The 18,837-nt window shown below is 47.9% G+C and overlaps 3 protein-coding genes across 5 annotated transcripts; 2 read left to right on the top strand and 1 right to left on the bottom strand.

Annotated features, from left to right (window-relative positions):
• The first annotated feature begins 336 nt into the window (after positions 1–336).
• LOC115543805 (zinc transporter 2) lies at positions 337–5,475 on the top strand. Of its 2 annotated transcripts, none has more exons than XM_030356398.1 (8): positions 337–813; positions 1,033–1,286; positions 1,546–1,692; positions 2,177–2,330; positions 2,641–2,839; positions 3,408–3,513; positions 4,250–4,384; positions 4,853–5,475. In XM_030356398.1, exons 1-8 carry the CDS (start codon positions 761–763, stop codon positions 5,083–5,085), a joined length of 1,281 nt encoding a protein of 426 aa, XP_030212258.1. In that variant the 5' UTR covers positions 337–760; the 3' UTR covers positions 5,086–5,475. The 2 variants fall into 2 exon arrangements, with proteins under 2 accessions (XP_030212258.1, XP_030212259.1); XM_030356399.1 differs by having other exon boundaries at positions 4,848–5,475.
• A 1,520-nt stretch (positions 5,476–6,995) lies between these two features.
• LOC115543809 (putative deoxyribonuclease TATDN3) lies at positions 6,996–10,692 on the bottom strand. Of its 2 annotated transcripts, none has more exons than XM_030356408.1 (10): positions 10,569–10,692; positions 10,447–10,479; positions 10,292–10,365; positions 10,076–10,160; positions 9,930–9,992; positions 9,725–9,834; positions 9,274–9,329; positions 8,773–8,885; positions 8,229–8,309; positions 6,996–7,488 (listed from the first exon to the last, which is right to left on the bottom strand). In XM_030356408.1, exons 1-10 carry the CDS (start codon positions 10,620–10,622, stop codon positions 7,345–7,347), a joined length of 813 nt encoding a protein of 270 aa, XP_030212268.1. In that variant the 5' UTR covers positions 10,623–10,692; the 3' UTR covers positions 6,996–7,344. The 2 variants fall into 2 exon arrangements, with proteins under 2 accessions (XP_030212268.1, XP_030212269.1); XM_030356409.1 differs by having other exon boundaries at positions 8,229–8,306.
• A 251-nt stretch (positions 10,693–10,943) lies between these two features.
• On the top strand, positions 10,944–18,808 carry fuca2 (alpha-L-fucosidase 2). The gene is made up of 7 exons (XM_030356396.1): positions 10,944–11,131; positions 11,227–11,414; positions 12,407–12,746; positions 13,004–13,214; positions 13,756–13,946; positions 18,019–18,130; positions 18,519–18,808. Exons 1-7 carry the CDS (start codon positions 10,944–10,946, stop codon positions 18,654–18,656), a joined length of 1,368 nt encoding a protein of 455 aa, XP_030212256.1. The 3' UTR covers positions 18,657–18,808.
• The last annotated feature ends 29 nt before the right edge of the window (positions 18,809–18,837 follow it).

Here is an 18,837-nt window from a genome sequence, read left to right as displayed (position 1 = left end):
GTCATCCAAATATCTGCATTCCTCTGCGTGGTCTGTCTCCTGTAAAGTGGGTGACGGGGCATTGGAACCCCCGCAAGTCTGCATGTCCACTCAATCCAAACGAACCACCCGGGGCTGTAAACCAATACTCAATCTGGTCTACGATGACGCTATTGGTTTAATAGTTGACGATTTTGTTTTGATTGCGTTTGTCGGTCACACTTTAAAATCGTTTCCACGAAATAAATGTACGGACGAGGATTAGGTCCACATGTGATACTTTTTTTTTGATTTCTGACTTTATTCTCAGAATTCTCACTTTAAAGTCAGTACGAACTCCAAAAAACACATGTGGCCCTAAATCCTCTCCCTAACGTATGAATGTTTTCGACCTTCCAAAATGATAGCAAGTATTCCTGTTGTGTAAACTGGGTAAAAGTAAAAGGCTTATTAAACGGGATATGACTGGATCCATTCCTCGATCCTTGAATACTGTCTATTTGACGCACCATTATCCTAGTGATGTTTGTCAAGGGGCCCCTTACTACTGAGTCTGCGCAGAACACGAGAGTCAAGCTGTCTTCTCTACTGTAGTTTCTCACGCCTCCGTCGTGCACGCTGTGCCGTGAGCGCGCACACACCTGCGTGTTGTTTGTGCGCACACCTGCCCTGCTGCGCGTTGTTTGCGCTCGCACCTGCCGAACACAGTGGCTACCACAGAGGCTCGTGTAGAATGAGTTGTTAACATTAATGTAAAGGGGGAAAAGTCATTTGACTCCCCATGGATTTTGAGACGCGTCATCTGCTGGAGGAAAGCGGCTCAGAGTTCCTCGGGTAGGCGTTCGTCTTTCAACGCTTTTCTTGTTATTTTTTCAACCCTTTCTCACCAATGCTATAATATTTAATCATTAAATCATACTTGTTGATTGCCTTTACACGCTTTATAGTGTGTTTGTGCGCAAATAGCGTTTGCGTAATTATCGCCCACCCACTTTCCGGCCGTCGGACACGATACCCAGCAGGTGTCAAACTTTACCGTTCGCATCGTGGCAGGACGTCCCGGAGCGCAGCGGAGCAAGAGGTTGGATCGCTTTGCTGCACGGAGGAGGATGAGGAGGACTCGGTCCAGGTGGGAAACGGGCCGGTACTGGACAGCAGGTGGCCGTCTGCCGGACACTGCCACGGCGGGAACAATGATAAGGCCCACGTGGCGTCCTGGGCCGCGCGGAACGAGAAGCGAACCGCCAGGAGGAAGCTGCTGCTGGCGTGCGCCGTCAGCCTGGTGTTCATGACCGGAGAGGTCATCGGTGAGGCACAACGAAAAGACACGATAACAGGCGTCTGGTCATGTGTAACATATTGTTAAGTAGCCTATAGGCTACACATGGAAATACAATTGGTTTTACGTGAGGTTTCAAATTACTTGATAACCCAACCTTACGCCCAGGTCTTTTCCCTGCACTAATTCCGATTCCTTTATAGTTGGCGAACGACTTGTTCCGTAGGAACAGGCCCTACTGAGGGGTCCAATGAAGCGATTCTAAAAAATAACCCTTTCGTCTCCAGGCGGTTACGCGGCGCAGAGCCTGGCCGTCATGACGGACGCCGCTCATCTCCTCACGGACTTTGGCAGCATCATGATCAGTGTTTTCTCTCTGTGGATCTCCGCCCGGCCCCCCACCGACACCATGACCTTCGGCTGGCACCGAGCAGGTGGGACTGAGACCAGTGCACTCTGAACCGGTTGGCCTGCTGTGCTGAATGCGAAGAACCAAAGCGTCTGTGGGTGCCACACACGAGGGTCTCCTGTGTTCTGTATGTTCTGTGGTCTTGCTCGCTGCGCTATCACTTTGGGTGTTGGGCGGGTTCACCTGGGCTCGGGCGCTGGCGGTGGGGTTCATGTCATGTGTGATGGCATCCACCTGTTCGTCGGTTTTTGGCATTGACCGAAAGAGAGAGTGAGCTTGGGAATGATTAAGTTATGTTGACCGCACGACAATCAAAGATTTGGTCACTGGTAACAGTTTGTATCGTACGACCAAGAATAAAACATCAACGCAAACATCAAGAAGTGGAAGTGAATATATCATTTTATATTAATGTAAATATGTACTATTACATTATTAATATATCGTTATATGCACAATAATCCTTTCACTCGAACCACTGATCCACGTAGTTCCTCTGCCCTCCCTAGAGGCCATGGGAGCGCTTGTTTCTGTGCTGTCCATCTGGGCCGTGACCGGGGTGCTGGTGGTGCTGGCGGGGCAGCGGATCCTAGACGGAGACTACGACATCAACACCCGCATCATGCTGCTCACCTCGGGTTGCGCCGTGGGAGCCAACGTCCTGTGAGCCTGACGGGGGACTTTTATTTTGTAGATATCTACCATTAAGGAGCAGGTGGGAGGGAGTTGGAGGGTTTGAGGTATCTTGCTCAAGGTGGCCTACATGTTGGGCAACCTGCAGGCAACCTACAGCGTTTCGAACCAAGAACCTTTGTACAGGGAGTCACACCCTCTTCTATAGTTTAAATGAAGGATAAACGAACAGAGGAGAATCGAACCCACAGATGCAGAGGTAACATGGTCCACGTGGGCCGTCAGAATGCGTCCCTGTGTTCTTCAATATCATTGGTCGAGCGCCTCTCCTGTGTTCCAGGATGGCGTTGATCCTGCATCAGTCGGGGGCCTCCCACGGCCACAGCCACGCGTTGACCTCTGACCCCCCGGGGCGCAAGGGCAGGAAGGGGGGCCACGCCCACGGCAACACGAGTGTGAGGGCGGCGTTCGTCCACGTGCTGGGCGACCTCCTGCACAGCGTGGGGGTCCTGGTCGCCGCCACCATCATCCACCTGAGGGTAAGTTTGCCGCCCCCCCCTCCCCCCCCCCCCAAACCGTCCCCAGGGGGCGTGTCTGGGGTCGCTGACCACGCCCCCATATGGGTCAGTACGTCGTAGTGTGAGTCGAGGTTCTAGATCTGGTTACTCGATGGTGCAGTGCACTACTTTCAGTACCCATAATGCAACATTTAAAATGATTGTGTACAACCGATATGAACTGAACTCGTATCCGTACTGCATGACACATAGCGCTTCGAATTTTCATCGGATTAGTCCGATAAACGATTTTGCGAATTTCGGTACAGTTCCGGGTAGCTCTAATAGGCGTGATTGGTGTTTGATTTGTTTCGTACCAAAGTCTGAATGATTTGTTTGTCTTCTAGGATTTTCATGGTTGGTGTGTTGGAGACCTCAAGATAAAAACCTTTTATTAGTTTACATGAGTTTTATGATGTCAATCTCTACCCACACTCCAGGCCATTTCCGACTGAGCTTATAAAACAAACCTCATTTGAGTTTATACTTATTGAGCACAATAAATATACCGTGATGTTCATGTCGTTGTTCATATCCTTCTCTTCCCTAGCCTGAGATGAAGATGGCCGACCCTATTTGCACCTTCCTGTTCTCCGTACTCGTCCTGGCCACCACCTCCACCATCATTAAGGATGTTTGCCGAACTCTAATGGAAGGTAAACGGGGAACAGTTTGGCCTGGCGTCGTTGACCTAGTGTACGCCCACACACACACCTATCTAGAGGTAGCACCGAGGACACGGGTTTACTGGCCTTTCATTCAGCTTTCAGTCGTAATTTAGCTTTGTTTTCATTTAGTTTAGTACTGGTTGGGTTTAGGTGATAGGGGTTATTGAAGGTTGAGGCTTCAGGGATACAAGGGGAAGGGATGCATCATGGGAATTAGTCGTGGAAAAGTCTCCACTGAAACACTGTGTGTGTGTGTCTCTCTACTGAAACACTGTGTGTGTGTGTGTGTGTGTGTGTGTGTGTGTGTGTGTGTGTGTGTGTGTGTGTGTGTGTGTGTGTGTGTGTGTGTGTGTGTGTGTGTGTGTGTGTGTTTGTGTATCCACTGAAACACTGTGTGTGTGTGTGTGTGTGTGTGTGTGTGTGTGTGTGTGTGTGTGTGTGTGTGTGTGTGTGTGTGTGTGTGTATCCACTGAAACACTGTGTGTGTGTGTGTGTGTGTGTGTGTGTGTGTGTGTGTCTCTACTGAAACACTGTGTGTGTGTGTGTGTGTGTGTGTGTCTCCACTGAAACTGTGTGTGTGTGTGTGTATGTATCTCCACTGAAACACTGTGTGTGTGAGTGTGTGTGTGTGGGTGTGTGTGTGTATCCACTGAAACACTGTGTGTGTGTGTCTACTGAAACACTGTGTGTGTGCGTGCGTGTGTGCGTGCGTGCGTGCGTGCAGGTGCCCCCGGCGGGGTCAGCGTGGCGGAGGTGAAGGCGGCGCTGCTGGCGGTGGGCGGGGTCGGGGCCGTGCGTGAGCTGCACGCCTGGAGCCTCAGCGGGACGCACTCCCTGGTCTCCGTTCACGTGGAGACGGGTGAGCGCTCGCCACCGGCTCCAGAACATATTCATATTCATATTACATATTAATACACGTAAAGATATTGCTTTAGATGTATCGCTTTTAAGTATTACAGTAAAGATGACCGTAAACCGTTCCCAGTATACAACAAAGATAGCTAGGATAAGTTGCTACACGAGGCTAAGTACTATATTTAAATGCCAGGACGTACAACGTACAATAAGTGCATAACCATTTCATTCGAGGGGTGTGTGGGGGCAAGGGGGAGGCTATGAAGAGTCCAGTCCAGAGGCACTTTCTAGAATCTTTAGGAAACCATGACAACTCACTTTAAATGCTTTCTAAATGCTACCTGGTTGGGGAGATGGGCTGAAATGGACGTTAAAACCGTGGCCGCTGGGGGTCCGAGGGGCTCTAGCCGTGGTGCTCAGAGGGTCCTCTGCGTTAACCCCCTCGGCGCTGCGGCCCCTGTGTTCAGAGGAGACGGCGGACCCCCGGGTGGTCCTGCAGGACGTCACGACCCAGCTGCGAGAAGAGTTCGGCTTCTCCGGCGCCACGGTCCAAGTGGAGCGCTACTCCTCCGAGGGCGGGCCTGCTGGCCCCTGGGGGGCCGGGCCCCTGGCAGACTGAAGGGGCCGTGGGCCCCGGGGCCCCACCGCCGCCCTGGGACCCGAGGCATCGGACAGCCGCTTCCTGGGACGCTACGTCACCGATGAGGCGTCACGGAGGGCGTCGAACATCGCCGTACGTTACGCGTTACCTCGAGGAACGATGTCAGGTTAGGACGTTCTCCGGCTCCCTGTTCCCGGTCTGTGATGGTTGAGGAGGCCCCCCTGATGTGTTCAGCCGGACACACCGTCGGCACCTTCAAGCTCTCCGGGGACATCTGCAGAGCGTGAAGCTCTCCAGATGTCCCCGAGTCTGTGCCTTTTGATGGACCTCACTCGGACTCCCCAACGCAGAACCAGAAGCGCGCACGCCGGTGTGGAGAAACCCCCGGTCCCCCTTCACCGGCTGTCTGAGCATCATTCAGGCTTCAGGGCAGCTGAAGGATCATTAAAAGCTAATCTTTTGAAGACAGAAATAAAGATTATTTCTAAATTAAAGTTAATGATTATTGAACAATTATGGAAAAATGTAAATATAGAGACAATGTCTGAGCACACACACACACACTGTTTATCTGTGTGTGTGTGTGTGTGTGTGCGTGCGTGCGTGGACGATGGCTGGTTTAAACAGCCTCGCCCGGCCCCAGGCACCTAGGTGTTTTATTTCTTGGCTCCTCCTCAACAAAAGACACATGGTGTCGTGTCGGAAGGCGACCGTAAAATAAACCGGTTTATTGTAAGGTCGCAGACAATGGGGCCACAACAATGGTTCTCCCTGTTGTCATGCAGGAGACCTCTTCCTTAGTGCCTGTGGGAATGGCTGGTTGAACCTGTTAACCACACTGATGATTACATAATGTGCAACAGGTGTGCAAAATCACCCAGTCCAATCAGACCAACTAGGGCCAGGTGAGGCTGCTTCAACCAGCCATCATCCACACACAATCCTTTTGTATTTTCGTTCAACTAGTGAATCATTTGATTTCAGAATTCGGCTCATTGTCAACACAAGCAGATGTCAGATTTCAAAATATATATTTGTATCTTATCTGTGTTTAAATTTCATCAATAATATTTATAACATAGGCCTTATTTGGAAAAACCCATTCGCTATTGTAGGAATGTCGTTATTTGCCTCGGTGGCCTCTAGGCTTTGTTAAGCGTTGTCTCCAAGATATAAATAATAGAACACGAGATTAACACAATGCCAGAACAATATAACTGCAAATCATTCAGTATCCATTAGATATAGCATATACAAGTAGTATTAGATTCGTATACTATATTTATACCAGTAGCAGGGCCGTTGCAACAAGTCCTGGGCCCCCCCCTGGGATCAAGCGTAGAGCATGCCCGATAAGGAGACCTGAGGGTGGAATATTATCTGGACTCTTGTGGGTTTTCCGCCACATGGCCGCAGAGCTATATCAGCGAGGGGAGGGGAAAAAGAGCGAGGTCAACTTCAAAACACTACACGCTGACGTTCATGTAGTTAACTCTGGTTAACCAGGGTCCAGATAAACTAGTCACCGGTCTCCGCTCTAATGTTTGAGATTTTGCACTGAGGTTGTGATGCACTGAGGAGCCCTACTGCTTGGTGTTTGGCTCCCCCTAGTGGTTCCTAACAGCCAGAACAAGCTCCTCAGGACGGTCGGACACCATGCCGAGCTGGTTCATTCATAGCAACCTATACCATTATGCTTGCTGTAGTTTGGTCTGGCTTTGCGAGACTAATAGCAACCCGACCGAGTAACAATGAGGTTGGATTGGATTATCATGAGCAATCATTAATTTCCCACAAAGCAGTCTTTGTTTTTGAGATAGGATTTTAAACTGCACCGTGTGTAATTTATTTATATCTATAAAGTACCAAATCAAACAAAGTCGGTGCAATATTTACCTACTCAACTCTGATAGAGCGCATAGACATACTGGCAATGCACGAAGAAAACCTGAATAAGTGTCGGATAATTTCCTATTGGTGGCATACACATATAGACACAATGACGACACTAAAATCACATCAAATCCCGAGATAGGGTTTATAATCATGTAAATCAACGTTTCAATCATTTATTTTCAACAATATTTATTAAATATCAATGAATTTCGGGGTTTGCAAAATAATGTTTCTTTCTGAACACCCCGATTTTTCACACGTCACACATTTACACATTGCAAATCACACATTTGCCAAAATCATATCTATTTACAATGCAGTGATTGCAGATCTTCTCTGATCCACAACGACATCGACTTGGTTAATTGTTTAAATATGATGACGGAAGAGTTTTCAAATTCACGTAAAGGTAATTATCAACCCATAAGTGCCTTCCCGTTAATTTTAAAAAGGCTTGGAGTAGCGAATCAGAGCTTGATGGCCGCCTTGAGCTTCGGGAACAGCCGGAGAGCGTTGCGCGTCGTCACCTCGAGAACCGTTTCCAACGGCAACCCTTTGATCTTACTGATGTACTCAGCCGACACCAGCAGGTTACTGGGCTCGTTGCGCACCTGTTCGGAATAAGACTCAAAGGTTAAACTATGTAAAGAGTGGTGAAGTTTAAATTCCGGTGACCTTATAACAGTCTTGATGCTCCGACATTACATTGTGCATTAGCCTATAAATCATACAATATATGCATTTTTAACTATTAGGAGACTAAAAATAAGATTTCTAAAAGTGTGTGTATGACTACTATAGCCTACCTGTTTGTGTGTGTGTGTCTGTATGTATGAGAACTATAAGCCTACCTGTGTGTGTGTGTGTGTGTGTGTGTGTGTGTGTGTGTGTGTGTGTGTGTGTGTGTGTGTGTGTGTGTGTGTGTGTGTGTGTCTCATTACTATAGCCTACCTGTGTGTGTGTGTGTGTGTGTGTGTGTGTGTGTGTGTGTGTGTGTGTGTGTGTGTGTGTGTGTGTGTGTGTGTGTGTGTGTGTGTATTAGTAATATAGCCTACCTGTTTGTGTGTGTTTGTGTCTGTCTGTGTGTATTAGCACTATAGCCTACCGGTTTGTGTGTGTGTTTGGGTTTATTATTACTATAGCATACCTGTTTGTGTGTGTATCAGTACTATAGTGTGTGTGTGTGTGTGTGTGTGTGTGTGTGTGTGTGTGTGTGTGTGTGTGTGTGTGTGTGTGTGTGTGTGTGTGTGTGTGTGTGTGTGTGTGTGTGTGTGTGTGTGTGTGTGTGTGTGAACTACTATCCTACCTGTTTGTGCTTGTGTGTATGGACTGTATGTCTGTGTTTCTCTACCTGTTTCTCTGGGCCCAGCGCCGGTGAATCTGTTTCCAGGCAGATATTCTCCAGAGGAAGCTGTTTCACCAGCTTTTGCTTCTTGGTTGAAAATGAGCAACAACCCCACACAGCAAGTTATAAACCATGAATAGTTAGAAATAACAACACTATCATCAACATAACATCATTTTTCCTTTAAAGGAAACAAAGCAACCAATTAAGTCCTCCAACAATCAAAAGGCAATAATTTTGGCCTGTGTGATTATTTTATTGCCAAAGGTCGGCATACATTAATGAAAAAAATATAATAACCCTAATATACCAAAAAAAACACATTAATCTGATTTTGTATGCCTGTTCAAATCGAATCAAACTACTCACAATCCATTACAACTCAGCATTTGCTTTATTATTATAGTTCATTTTTTATACAGTAAAGCGACCCCAGAATGTAAATGTATTACTAATTGATTGACTAATGATTAAATAATTGTGATTATCAAATCGGGTCAAATAATGGCACTTCTCAAGTGTGTCCTAATAGTTGCCTCGGTCAGTATACCTGCTCACTCCTGATGATGGAGGGAGGGATGGAGAAGAAGTAGCCTGCCTTCACGCCTTCCATGGCCACAGAAGGCTTCCCGTCGAAGGCATGGAGCAGGGCCTTCTCCACACCTGAACCAGGGGGAAGTGTACAGCAGTGTACTGTTAACTAAATTAACAGTACACTGCAGTACAAAGTGCTGAACAAGGGCACCAAGAGATTGGAGTAAGAATATACAAGTTCAGAGTTATAAAAAGATCACATACACACGTAACCTGAAAAATGAATGTTTTAACATTCAGCAATGTTAATATTGTTAAATTGTGTTGTAATCAGAATACTCTTTGAAATTTAGCAGCAGAATTCAGTTTAAGCCTTACTCAGGTTAAGCGGCCATCTTGGTTCTATAGTGCATTCCGTTCCATTCCATTTCCAGCATTTAGAACCAAGATGGAGTCACCAAGGCCATTATAGCGAATAAGTCGACTGGAAGTGGAGAATGGGATTTGAACCTAGTACCTTGTTCTTTTAGCAGCTGGATGGTTGGTCTTCCTGCAGATCTCGAATGGACGTTCCTAACAGTCGGAATTACACAGGGCTTAAGTTGACATTGTGGGTTCAAGGATAATGATGGCATAACAGCACTCGACTCATTTACCAATCGCAATCTAACCTACATTGATATCTGCTGGGTATTATCAAGACTGCCTGTCCAGTCAAGTATGGAAAGCCAAGAAGGCCACTAACTGGCCCTAGAATGGCGCGGTAAAAGTGCTAAACCGCACGGAAGCCGTACGGAATCCGTACAGAATCCGTGCGGTTTGGCAGGAATTCCGTGCGGTTTAGCACTTTTACCGCGCCATTCTAGGGCCAGTTAGTGGCCTTCTTTGCTTTCCATAGTCAAGGGCCACAAAGCACACCACACAAGCAGCCTTTACAAAATCCACAGCCTGGTTCCTGGGAGACTCACAGTGGGAGGTCCAGTCGCTTGGCCAGCTCAGCCTGACGAACCAGGACCTGTCTCTGGATGTCTTTGGCCCCCTCCTCGCTCACAAACCTGGGCGTAAAATCGAGCCCCACCTAAGGAAAGGTTTTTTTACTTTTTTTTTTTTTAACAGCTTATGATATTCATAATCAACACTACGGCATCTACCTTTAAGACAACAATACGTTACCTCTCCGATTGCAACCAAGTGTTCTTCATATTTTTCTATGAGTGGCAAAGCAGCATCAAGATCCTGCACAGAGCAATACATATAAAACAGCCAATCCTCATCCCCATTTCATCACGTATCGCTTAAGATCGTGAAAGCCTTTTCACCTGAAGCGAGACGCATCTCTGTACAGTCGGGACGGTCTGCTGGACAGGATGGACTCCCAAACACGGGAAGATAAACCCAGGAAATCTAAGGGAAATGTTGAAAAGTTGGATACACATCTACATGTACGGTAGACGTATGCATCTCTCTCTTGGTGTGCTGTCAAAGCTTTCCTCTTCTATGTACTTGTATTTCGTTGGAGTTCAAAGGTGGCCTACCTCTGTGACAACTCTATGATCTTGTCAAATTCTCCGTGATGTTCGGCCACAGCTAAAATCCCCAGCAATCCAGCCTGTGAAAATCCACCAAATTAAAAACTGTTTGGCTGCACACCATTGTGTTTTTTAGCTCGTATAACTTTTGCACTGCTCACCTGTTTTGAATGGGCGATCACTTCCTCGATATCCTTTCAAGAAAATACACAATTAAAAAGTTAGCATGAATGAAACGTAACCCTTTTGGTTTTAACTACAGCCAAAGTCTCCATCACTATACCTTGTCAAAGTCCTCCGAAGAGATGTGACAGTGGCAGTCCACCAGCCCATGCATGTGGACAGCTCTGCGGATCAAAACATTGTATATCGCGCATGCGCGACATGCGCGACATGCGCAGTAACACAATAGGGCGTGTGCCGTGTGGGAGGCGTTCAAAGCCCTCAGTTCTGATTGGTCGGAGTTCAAAGTGGCTGTAGATCGAGATGACAGATGATGGACGAGATGACTTCCTAATATGCGCTTGCAAACAATTCATAACTGTCATCTTTACTACGCGAAAGCACTACACACCGCTTATAGTAACTGAGGCACTTCTTCTGGAGCACGTAGACATATCGGAGACGGAGCCAGGTGACATTGTTTTCTAAGTAAACAATGGCATGGCGATGCTTGGTGGTTTTCAACGTGATAAGTGTGATAATAGGTAGCAGCAGTGGTTATGAGCCCACCTGGGAGTCCATCGACTCCCGGCCGCTTCCCGAGTGGTATGACCAGGCCAAGTTCGGGATCTTCATCCACTGGGGGGTCTTCTCCGTCCCCAGTTTTGGCAGCGAATGGTTTTGGTGAGTGTGCCTTCATTTCCACATTTTCACTTCCTTGTTTGTCCCAAAGCAAGACATGGCCGGGGATTAATCATTTGTTTATATTCCTGTTGCAGGTGGTACTGGCAGAAGCAGCATATGCAACCGTATGTTAATTTCATGAAGAATAATTATCCGCCTGGGTTTCAGTATCAGGACTTTGCCCATCAGTTCACCGCTGAGTTTTTTAATGCCAAGGAGTGGGTGGACATCTTTGCCTCTTCAGGAGCCAAGTACATCGTCCTGACGACGAAACACCACGAAGGTACAGGAAAATGGTTTAAACTGTCAGAGTACTATGGGAGGAACTTACTTTGTTTTAAAGGAAATGATTATTGATATACTATATCACTATAAATACTATATCAGTGGCAATTTAAGACTCTTCTTAGGGGTGCAAAAGCAAACCTAAATCAAATATCAGCATCCCTACAAAGGTATTATAATTATTATTCATTGTTATTCATTTCCAATAAATCTTTTTTAAAAAGTAGGAAGTGAATTGCATGACAGAAACGTTTGAAAGGTTGGGTCAAACTGGTCGTTATTGCGACACACAGTTCTGTGCTTATTGGCAAATCACTTTTGGTTTCATTCCTTCCCGACTGAAGAATTTCACAAAGTGGATATGTCTCCTCACGCTCCGCGCAGGTCGAGATCATATAAACAAGGTCACATGATGCTATATAAAGGCCCCTGAGGTACATGAATAGCTCCATAGATCCTTGTATTGGTCTATATTTATAAGCATTAAACAGTGACGTCGAAATATCACACGGTTTGACCAACTTAGTAGATGGTAGTAGATGTAGATGGCTCTGTGTTGATAAGCCGATTCATATAATTAATTAAGAGTGAATAGACTGACCGATGGCCCTCCCAGAGAGTCCACGCTAACTAGAGATCTTCCGATACCAATTTTTTCCTTCCCATTTCCTAATATTGAGTATCGGCCCGATTCCGAGTATATCCCGATGCAGCCTCTAGCATTGTAACCACTAATAACACTTGTTCTTCCGACTTGGTAGCTTGAACGCACAGAGGTCGCAGATGACGCGTTTCCCTTTCTGACTTTCCACCTCCGACCCTTAACCGACGCAGCATAGCACCGCACCTGTTTGTGAAGTTCTGTTCTGGCACGTGATGGTATCGCCGATACCCCATGCTGCATTTCAGGCAGTATCGGGGCAGTATTTCGGATACTGATATCGGTATCGAAAAGAACAACCCCAATGCTAACCCTGTGTTGCGCCGCAGGGTTCACTCTGTGGGGGTCCAAGACGTCGTGGAACTGGAACGCCGTTGACGTGGGCCCCAAGCGCGACCTGGTGGGCGAGGTGGCGGCCGCGCTGCGCTCCGGGAGCGACCTGCGCCTCGGACTGTACCACTCGCTCTTCGAGTGGTTCAACCCGCTGTTTGAGCAGGACGCCGCCAGCGGCTTCAAGACCCGCCTCTTCCCCGACGCCAAGTCCCTGCCGGAGCTGTACGACCTCGTCAACACGTACCGGCCCGAGGTGCTCTGGTCGGACGGGGACGGGGACGCCCCTGACCAGTACTGGAACAGCACGGGCTTCCTGGCCTGGCTGTACAACGACAGGTACCGGGGCTAGGCACTGTTCATTCACTCATTCATTCATTCTGCAGGCTGACTCGAGGTCCAGGTCTCCCCCACGTTTTAGTTTGAGGCTCAGAGGTTGAGATCGATCCAGAGGAGGGGGGGGACTTCCTGTCCAGGGTTTGTCGGTTCGACTCCCACCATGCGCAAGGACCACTGCATGTCATCCAAAGATCTCTATTCGGTTTTATTACGTTCCGTCTTCCGTCTCGCCCCCCCCCCCCCGTGTTCCCCTGCAGCCCTGTGCGGGACACGGTGGTGACCAACGACCGGTGGGGCTACGGCTCCATCTGTAAGCACGGAGGGTACTACACCTGCGCCGACCGCTACATGCCCGGACACCTGCTGGCGCGCAAGTGGGAGAACTGCATGAGCATCGACCGCAAGTCGTGGGGCTACCGGCGGGAAGCGCCCCTCGGGGACTACCTCACCATCGAGCAGCTGATCACGGTGAGGAGGCCACACCCTCTGATGGGTTTTAATCCCCTGTGGTGTCGTTGTTTCGGGATAGGTGTCACTCGGAGAGTGGTAAATGTTCAGCACGTGGTTCATTCAGAGATACACAAGGTAAGGGTCACTTGGTTCTTGAAGTATCTCTCAAACGGGTAAGATTTCAGTTTGTATTGGAAGTGGGCGGAATGCTAAATAAGCCCCGCCTGCTGTTTTTATTTGACCCAAGGTCAACCTTCGGTCCGTCTTGGCTTGGGAGGAAATGGCGAAGAAGCCATGTTTGTAGTGTTTGACTTATCCTCCAACTCATAAAACTGTATCTGGTGTTTTGTCGAACACTCTATGTGTAGAAGAGGCTATTCAGGACTTGAGTTAACACTACACATGTGTGGTCCAATGAGGTACTGGTTAGCTTGAAACAAGTGTTCTCAATAAAGCATTGACTCAAATAATTGATATCACCTCAACATGTTGACGGTGGGATCCCCATTTGAGAACCACTGGTCTAACAAGCTGCCTGCTCGCCCCCCGTCCCCTCCAGACCCTGGTGGAGACGGTGTCACTGGGGGGCAACCTCCTGCTGAACGTGGGGCCCACCCACGACGGGCGCATCTCCCCCATCTACGAGGAGCGTCTGCGGCAGGTGGGCGGCTGGCTGCGGGTCAACGGCGAGGCCATCTACAACAGCACGGCCTGGAGGGCCCAGAACGACACCCTCACGCCCAACGTCTGGTGAGCCCGCGGTTACACCTACGCCACACTTTGATCCAAAGCGACTAAAAATAAGTACATTTGTCAGAAGAAAGAGAAAGAACAATATATAACGGCGTCGATACAGTAAGGATGTTCATAGAACAAAGTGCCAAGCACTAACAATTGTTGGGTTAACCCATTCCCCGTACACAACAAAGATAGCTAGGATAAGATGCAACACGATGCTAAGAACTATTTTTTTAAGTGCACGGACGTACAACATATAAGTGTGTGCATTAAGTGCCGGGATGTGCAACATGCACAGTTCCCCGGGCGTTCAGGCCGTGAGGGGTCTGGCCTTCACAACCGGACTCACAATCACAAGTACTACGGGTTAGCTCTTTGCCTGTGATATCCTCATGTACAGCATATTTATACAACGCTTATCACCGGCAAAAAATAAAAGATCTGTCTCCTCCACTACAGTATGAATGGGTTCAGGTTCAGGAGGTTGAACCTAGGCGCTTTTCATCAGGGAGTCAAACGCCCGCCACACCAGGGCATGCTGCTCCGCTCTGCCGATGGCCTCCAGCCTGTGGTAGAAATTAATGATTATATTCTATGGTAAACCATGATTATTATTATTAGGCCTGTATCAGAGCTTGGAGCCAGGGAGTCTGAGATGGTGGAACCCTTAATAGGAGCAGGAAGCTATGGGGTTAAGGCGTGCTGACCTCAGCCTAGTGAACACCAGATCCCTCAGTAATAAGGCCCTTTTGATAAATGACTTTATTGTTGACCAGAGCCTAGATATTCTCTGCCTCACTGAGACCTGGCAACAACCAAATGACTTCTCCCATCTAAATGAAGCTGTCCCACCAGGTTTTTCGTTTATTAGTAAACCCCGGGTTAATGGGAGGGGGGGTGGCCTTGCTCTCCTCCATCGTGATAACATCACAGTCACCACTGTCACAGTCCCCCTTCATTCCTCCTTTGAATGTCTAGCTGTAAAACTCTCAGGCCCCAAACCCACTATCATTGTCACCATTTACAGACCACCAAAACCCTCCGCCGTTTTCCTCAATGAATTCTCATCACTACTTACATCTGTATGTGCAATGTCCCCCACTGTTATCCTCCTTGGTGATTTCAACATCCACATTGACAACCCATCCTGTACTTTTGCTAATGACTTCACATCACTTCTGGACTGTCTTGGCATCACACAACATGTCAACCTCCCAACCCATAACAAAGGTCACATTCTGGATTTAATCTGCTGCACTGACATCACTCCCACTAACCTTGATGTCATTGATTTCCCCATCTCCGACCACAAAGCTGTACTTTTTGACATTCATACCCAACTACACAAAACCAAGGAACAACGGACCATCTCCTTCAGAAACATCAAACTTATCAACACCACAGACCTCTCCACCCTGATCAGCTCCTACCCCAACCCTCCCCCAGCTTCCTCCCTGACTGACCTGGTGACTCACTACAATAACTGCCTCTCCTCCTCCCTCACCACCCTGGCCCCCCTGAAAACCCGCTCAGTCTCATTCACCCACACTGCTCCCTGGTTCACTCCTCATCTGCACCAGCTCAAAGCCACTGGTCGTCGACTGGAGCGACTCTACAGTAAGACTCAACTCACTGTACACCGCCAAATGTATTCGGACCACCTCCATCACTACAAGAATGCCCTCACCACTGCCAAAACCTCATACTACTCCAACCTCATCAACACTGGTACAGGCAACGGCAGAGTCCTCTTCTCAACAGTCAGCCACTTACTTCAGCCTCCTAAATCTCTCCCTCCAGACATTTCCACCACCCAATGCACTGCGTTCCTTGACTTCTTCAGCTCTAAAATCAACACCATTCACCAACAACTGGCCTCATCTCGCACCCCCTCTGATGACCCACCCTGGATGATCACCTCTGGCCAACCTCTCATCAGCTCCCTCTCTGACTTCACCCTAGTAACAGAACAGACCGTTTCAGAACTCATCCGCAAAGCCAAAACCACCACCTGTCAGCTCGATCCTCTTCCCACCTCCCTTGTCAAAGTATGTCTTCCGTCCATCTCCCCCATGATCACCAACATAATTAACTCCTCCCTCACTACTGGTACTGTACCCCCCACTCTCAAGCTGGCTGCCATCACTCCCATCCTAAAAAAACCTGGTGCTGACCCAACTGACCTTAACCATTACCGGCCCATCTCCAATCTCCCTTTCATCTCCAAAACACTTGAAAGGGTGGTTGCCGCACAACTACAGTCCCACCTCGACACTAACAATCTCCACGAACCGTTCCAATCTGGCTTCCGTCCAAAACACAGCACTGAAACAGCCCTAGTCAAAATCACCAACGACCTCCTCCTTGCAGCCGACTCTGGATTACTCACCATTCTCATCCTCCTCGATCTCAGCGCAGCATTCGACACCATCTCCCACCCTCTGCTCCTGGACCGCCTAGCTGGTATTGGGATCACTGGTGCTGCACTCTCCTGGTTTACATCCTACCTCACCGGCCGTCAACAATTTGTTCAACTAAGCAACCACAAGTCTGGGTGTTCAGGTGTCTCACTGGGCGTCCCCCAGGGGTCAGTCTTGGGTCCACTCCTCTTCACCACTTACCTCCTCCCGCTGGGCACACTCCTCCGTCACCATGGGGTCCATTTTCATTGCTACGCTGACGACACACAGGTCTACATCTCCACCAAACCCACCGCTGCCATCCCCCCCACCTCCCTCATCACGTGCCTGGAAGAGATCCGGAGCTGGTTGAGCAGGAACTTCCTGAAACTCAATGGAAACAAGACCGAGGCCCTGCTCATCGGATCCAAATCCACCCTCACTAAATCACAACACACCCCAGCTCCACTCATAATTATCGATGGATTCCCAGTACCCTTCTCCTCCAAAGTCAAGAGCCTCGGCGTCATCCTGGACAACACCCTCTCATTCGCACCCCATATTCACAACATCACCCGGACTGCATTCTTCCATCTCCGCAACATCGCCAGACTCCGCCCATCACTGACCCAATCCAGCGCTGAAATCCTAGTTCACTCATTTGTCACATCACGCATAGACTACTGCAACGCCCTCCTCACCGGACTCCCCACCAAACTTATCAACAGACTGCAGATCATTCAGAACTCAGCCGCCCGGATCATCACCCGCACCAAATCATCTGACCACATCACCCCTGTCCTCATTCAACTTCACTGGCTCCCAGTACACTACCGCATCCAATACAAAACCCTACTCCTCACCTACAAAGCTCTCCACAACCTAGCCCCCAGTTATCTCTGCAACCTCCTCCAAGAATACACTCCCTCCCGCTCCCTCCGCTCAACCTCTGCTGGACTACTATGTATCCCCACATCACGACTCACTTCAATGGGTGCCCGGTCATTCAGCTGTTCAGCACCCAGGCTCTGGAACTCCCTCCCCCCACACATAAAACAGTCAGACACCATTTCAACCTTCAAGTCACAACTCAAAACTCACTTGTTCAAACTCGCACACAACGTCTAACTGATCACTGTTTTGATTGTTTTTTTGTTTTTTTTATTTCTTATTGCTTATGTTTATTTATTTATTTATTTTTTCCACAATGTCTTGCTTTTTAAAAAATGTATGATGACTATATGCTCTGTAAGGTGACCTTGGGTGTCTTGAAAGGCGCCTCTAAATTAAATGTATTATTATTATTATTAGTGTCTTGGCCTATCTTTGTTGACCATTTGCAGACCATTCACGTTAAGACGGATTTAGGATTGATTGTGGGCGGACACCTCAAGAAGAAACTGCTGTGTGTGTGTGTGTGTGTGTGTATAAAAAGACGCTGGAATTTGTGAACCAGCAGTGCTTTGCAAATCATTCGGCTGTTATCGTTGTTGCTTTTTTAAACGATAAAGTATTTTGTCAATACTTGCTCCGGACCCCTCGATTTCTTTTCCTCTCTCTTAAGTTAGTCGAAGTGTTTATATCTCGGTCAAAATCCACCACAAGCCCAGAAGAGTTGATCCACACACACGCACTCTCACCGTCGTCTCCATGCCGACCTGTGTCCGTGGTTCTTTCCCTCCCAGGTACACGTACGGACCTCAGAGAAAGGCCGTCTACGCCTTTCTACTGGACTGGCCTAAAGATGGAGTGGTGGATTTAGGGGCCCCGGTGCTGAGCAGCCCAGGGAGGACTCAGGTAGGGCGCTGCTTCACTCTGAGCACGCTCAGACCATGCTCATGGAGCTAGCCGCTAAATGATACAGATTTATGATTAGCATAGTACAGGTTATATGCTAGTAGAATTTCAGCGGAACAATGTTGATTTTTTTTTTTCCTACAGAGTTGACTCTTATTTTGAAATGTTGGATTTAGATTTTGAAGTGTCTTAGAATAGATTTTAGACACTTTTTCATAGTTCTTCTTCATAGTACACTAATTTTTAATGATAATTGTATAGAATGAAAGGAAACTCAATGTATAGAAACTCAATGCAACGTTAACTCCCTGTCCTATCGACTTCCTTGAATAGAATAAGGAACCCCTAATGTGTACGGTTGACTCTATGCTGTGTATTTCTACGTCAGGTGGAGATGTTGGGCTACGGCTCTCTGCAGTGGAACCCCATGAAGCCAAGTGGGGTGCAGGTTCGACTGCCTCTGCTGGCATTCAATCAGATGCCTTGCCAATGGGCATGGGCACTGAAAATCACTGGAGTGGCATGAACAGAAACTGCTGAAAAATTGTTTTCGATGAAATACATTTTGTGAGACTGATTTTAAGAATGTTTACATACTGGGAATATTGATTATTTTTAATAATGTGTTTATGTGTTGCATATTTGAGTGAGAATTATTGAATAAAGAAGTAAACATTATATGTGAACAAAAACTCAATGAACTATAC

The sequence above is a fragment of the Gadus morhua genome, chromosome 5, assembly GCF_902167405.1.
Source record: "Gadus morhua chromosome 5, gadMor3.0, whole genome shotgun sequence".
NCBI classification, from domain to species: Eukaryota; Metazoa; Chordata; class Actinopteri; order Gadiformes; family Gadidae; genus Gadus; species Gadus morhua.
Note: the sequence above shows the minus strand (reverse complement) of the source record. Positions and strands in the feature narration are given on the sequence as shown.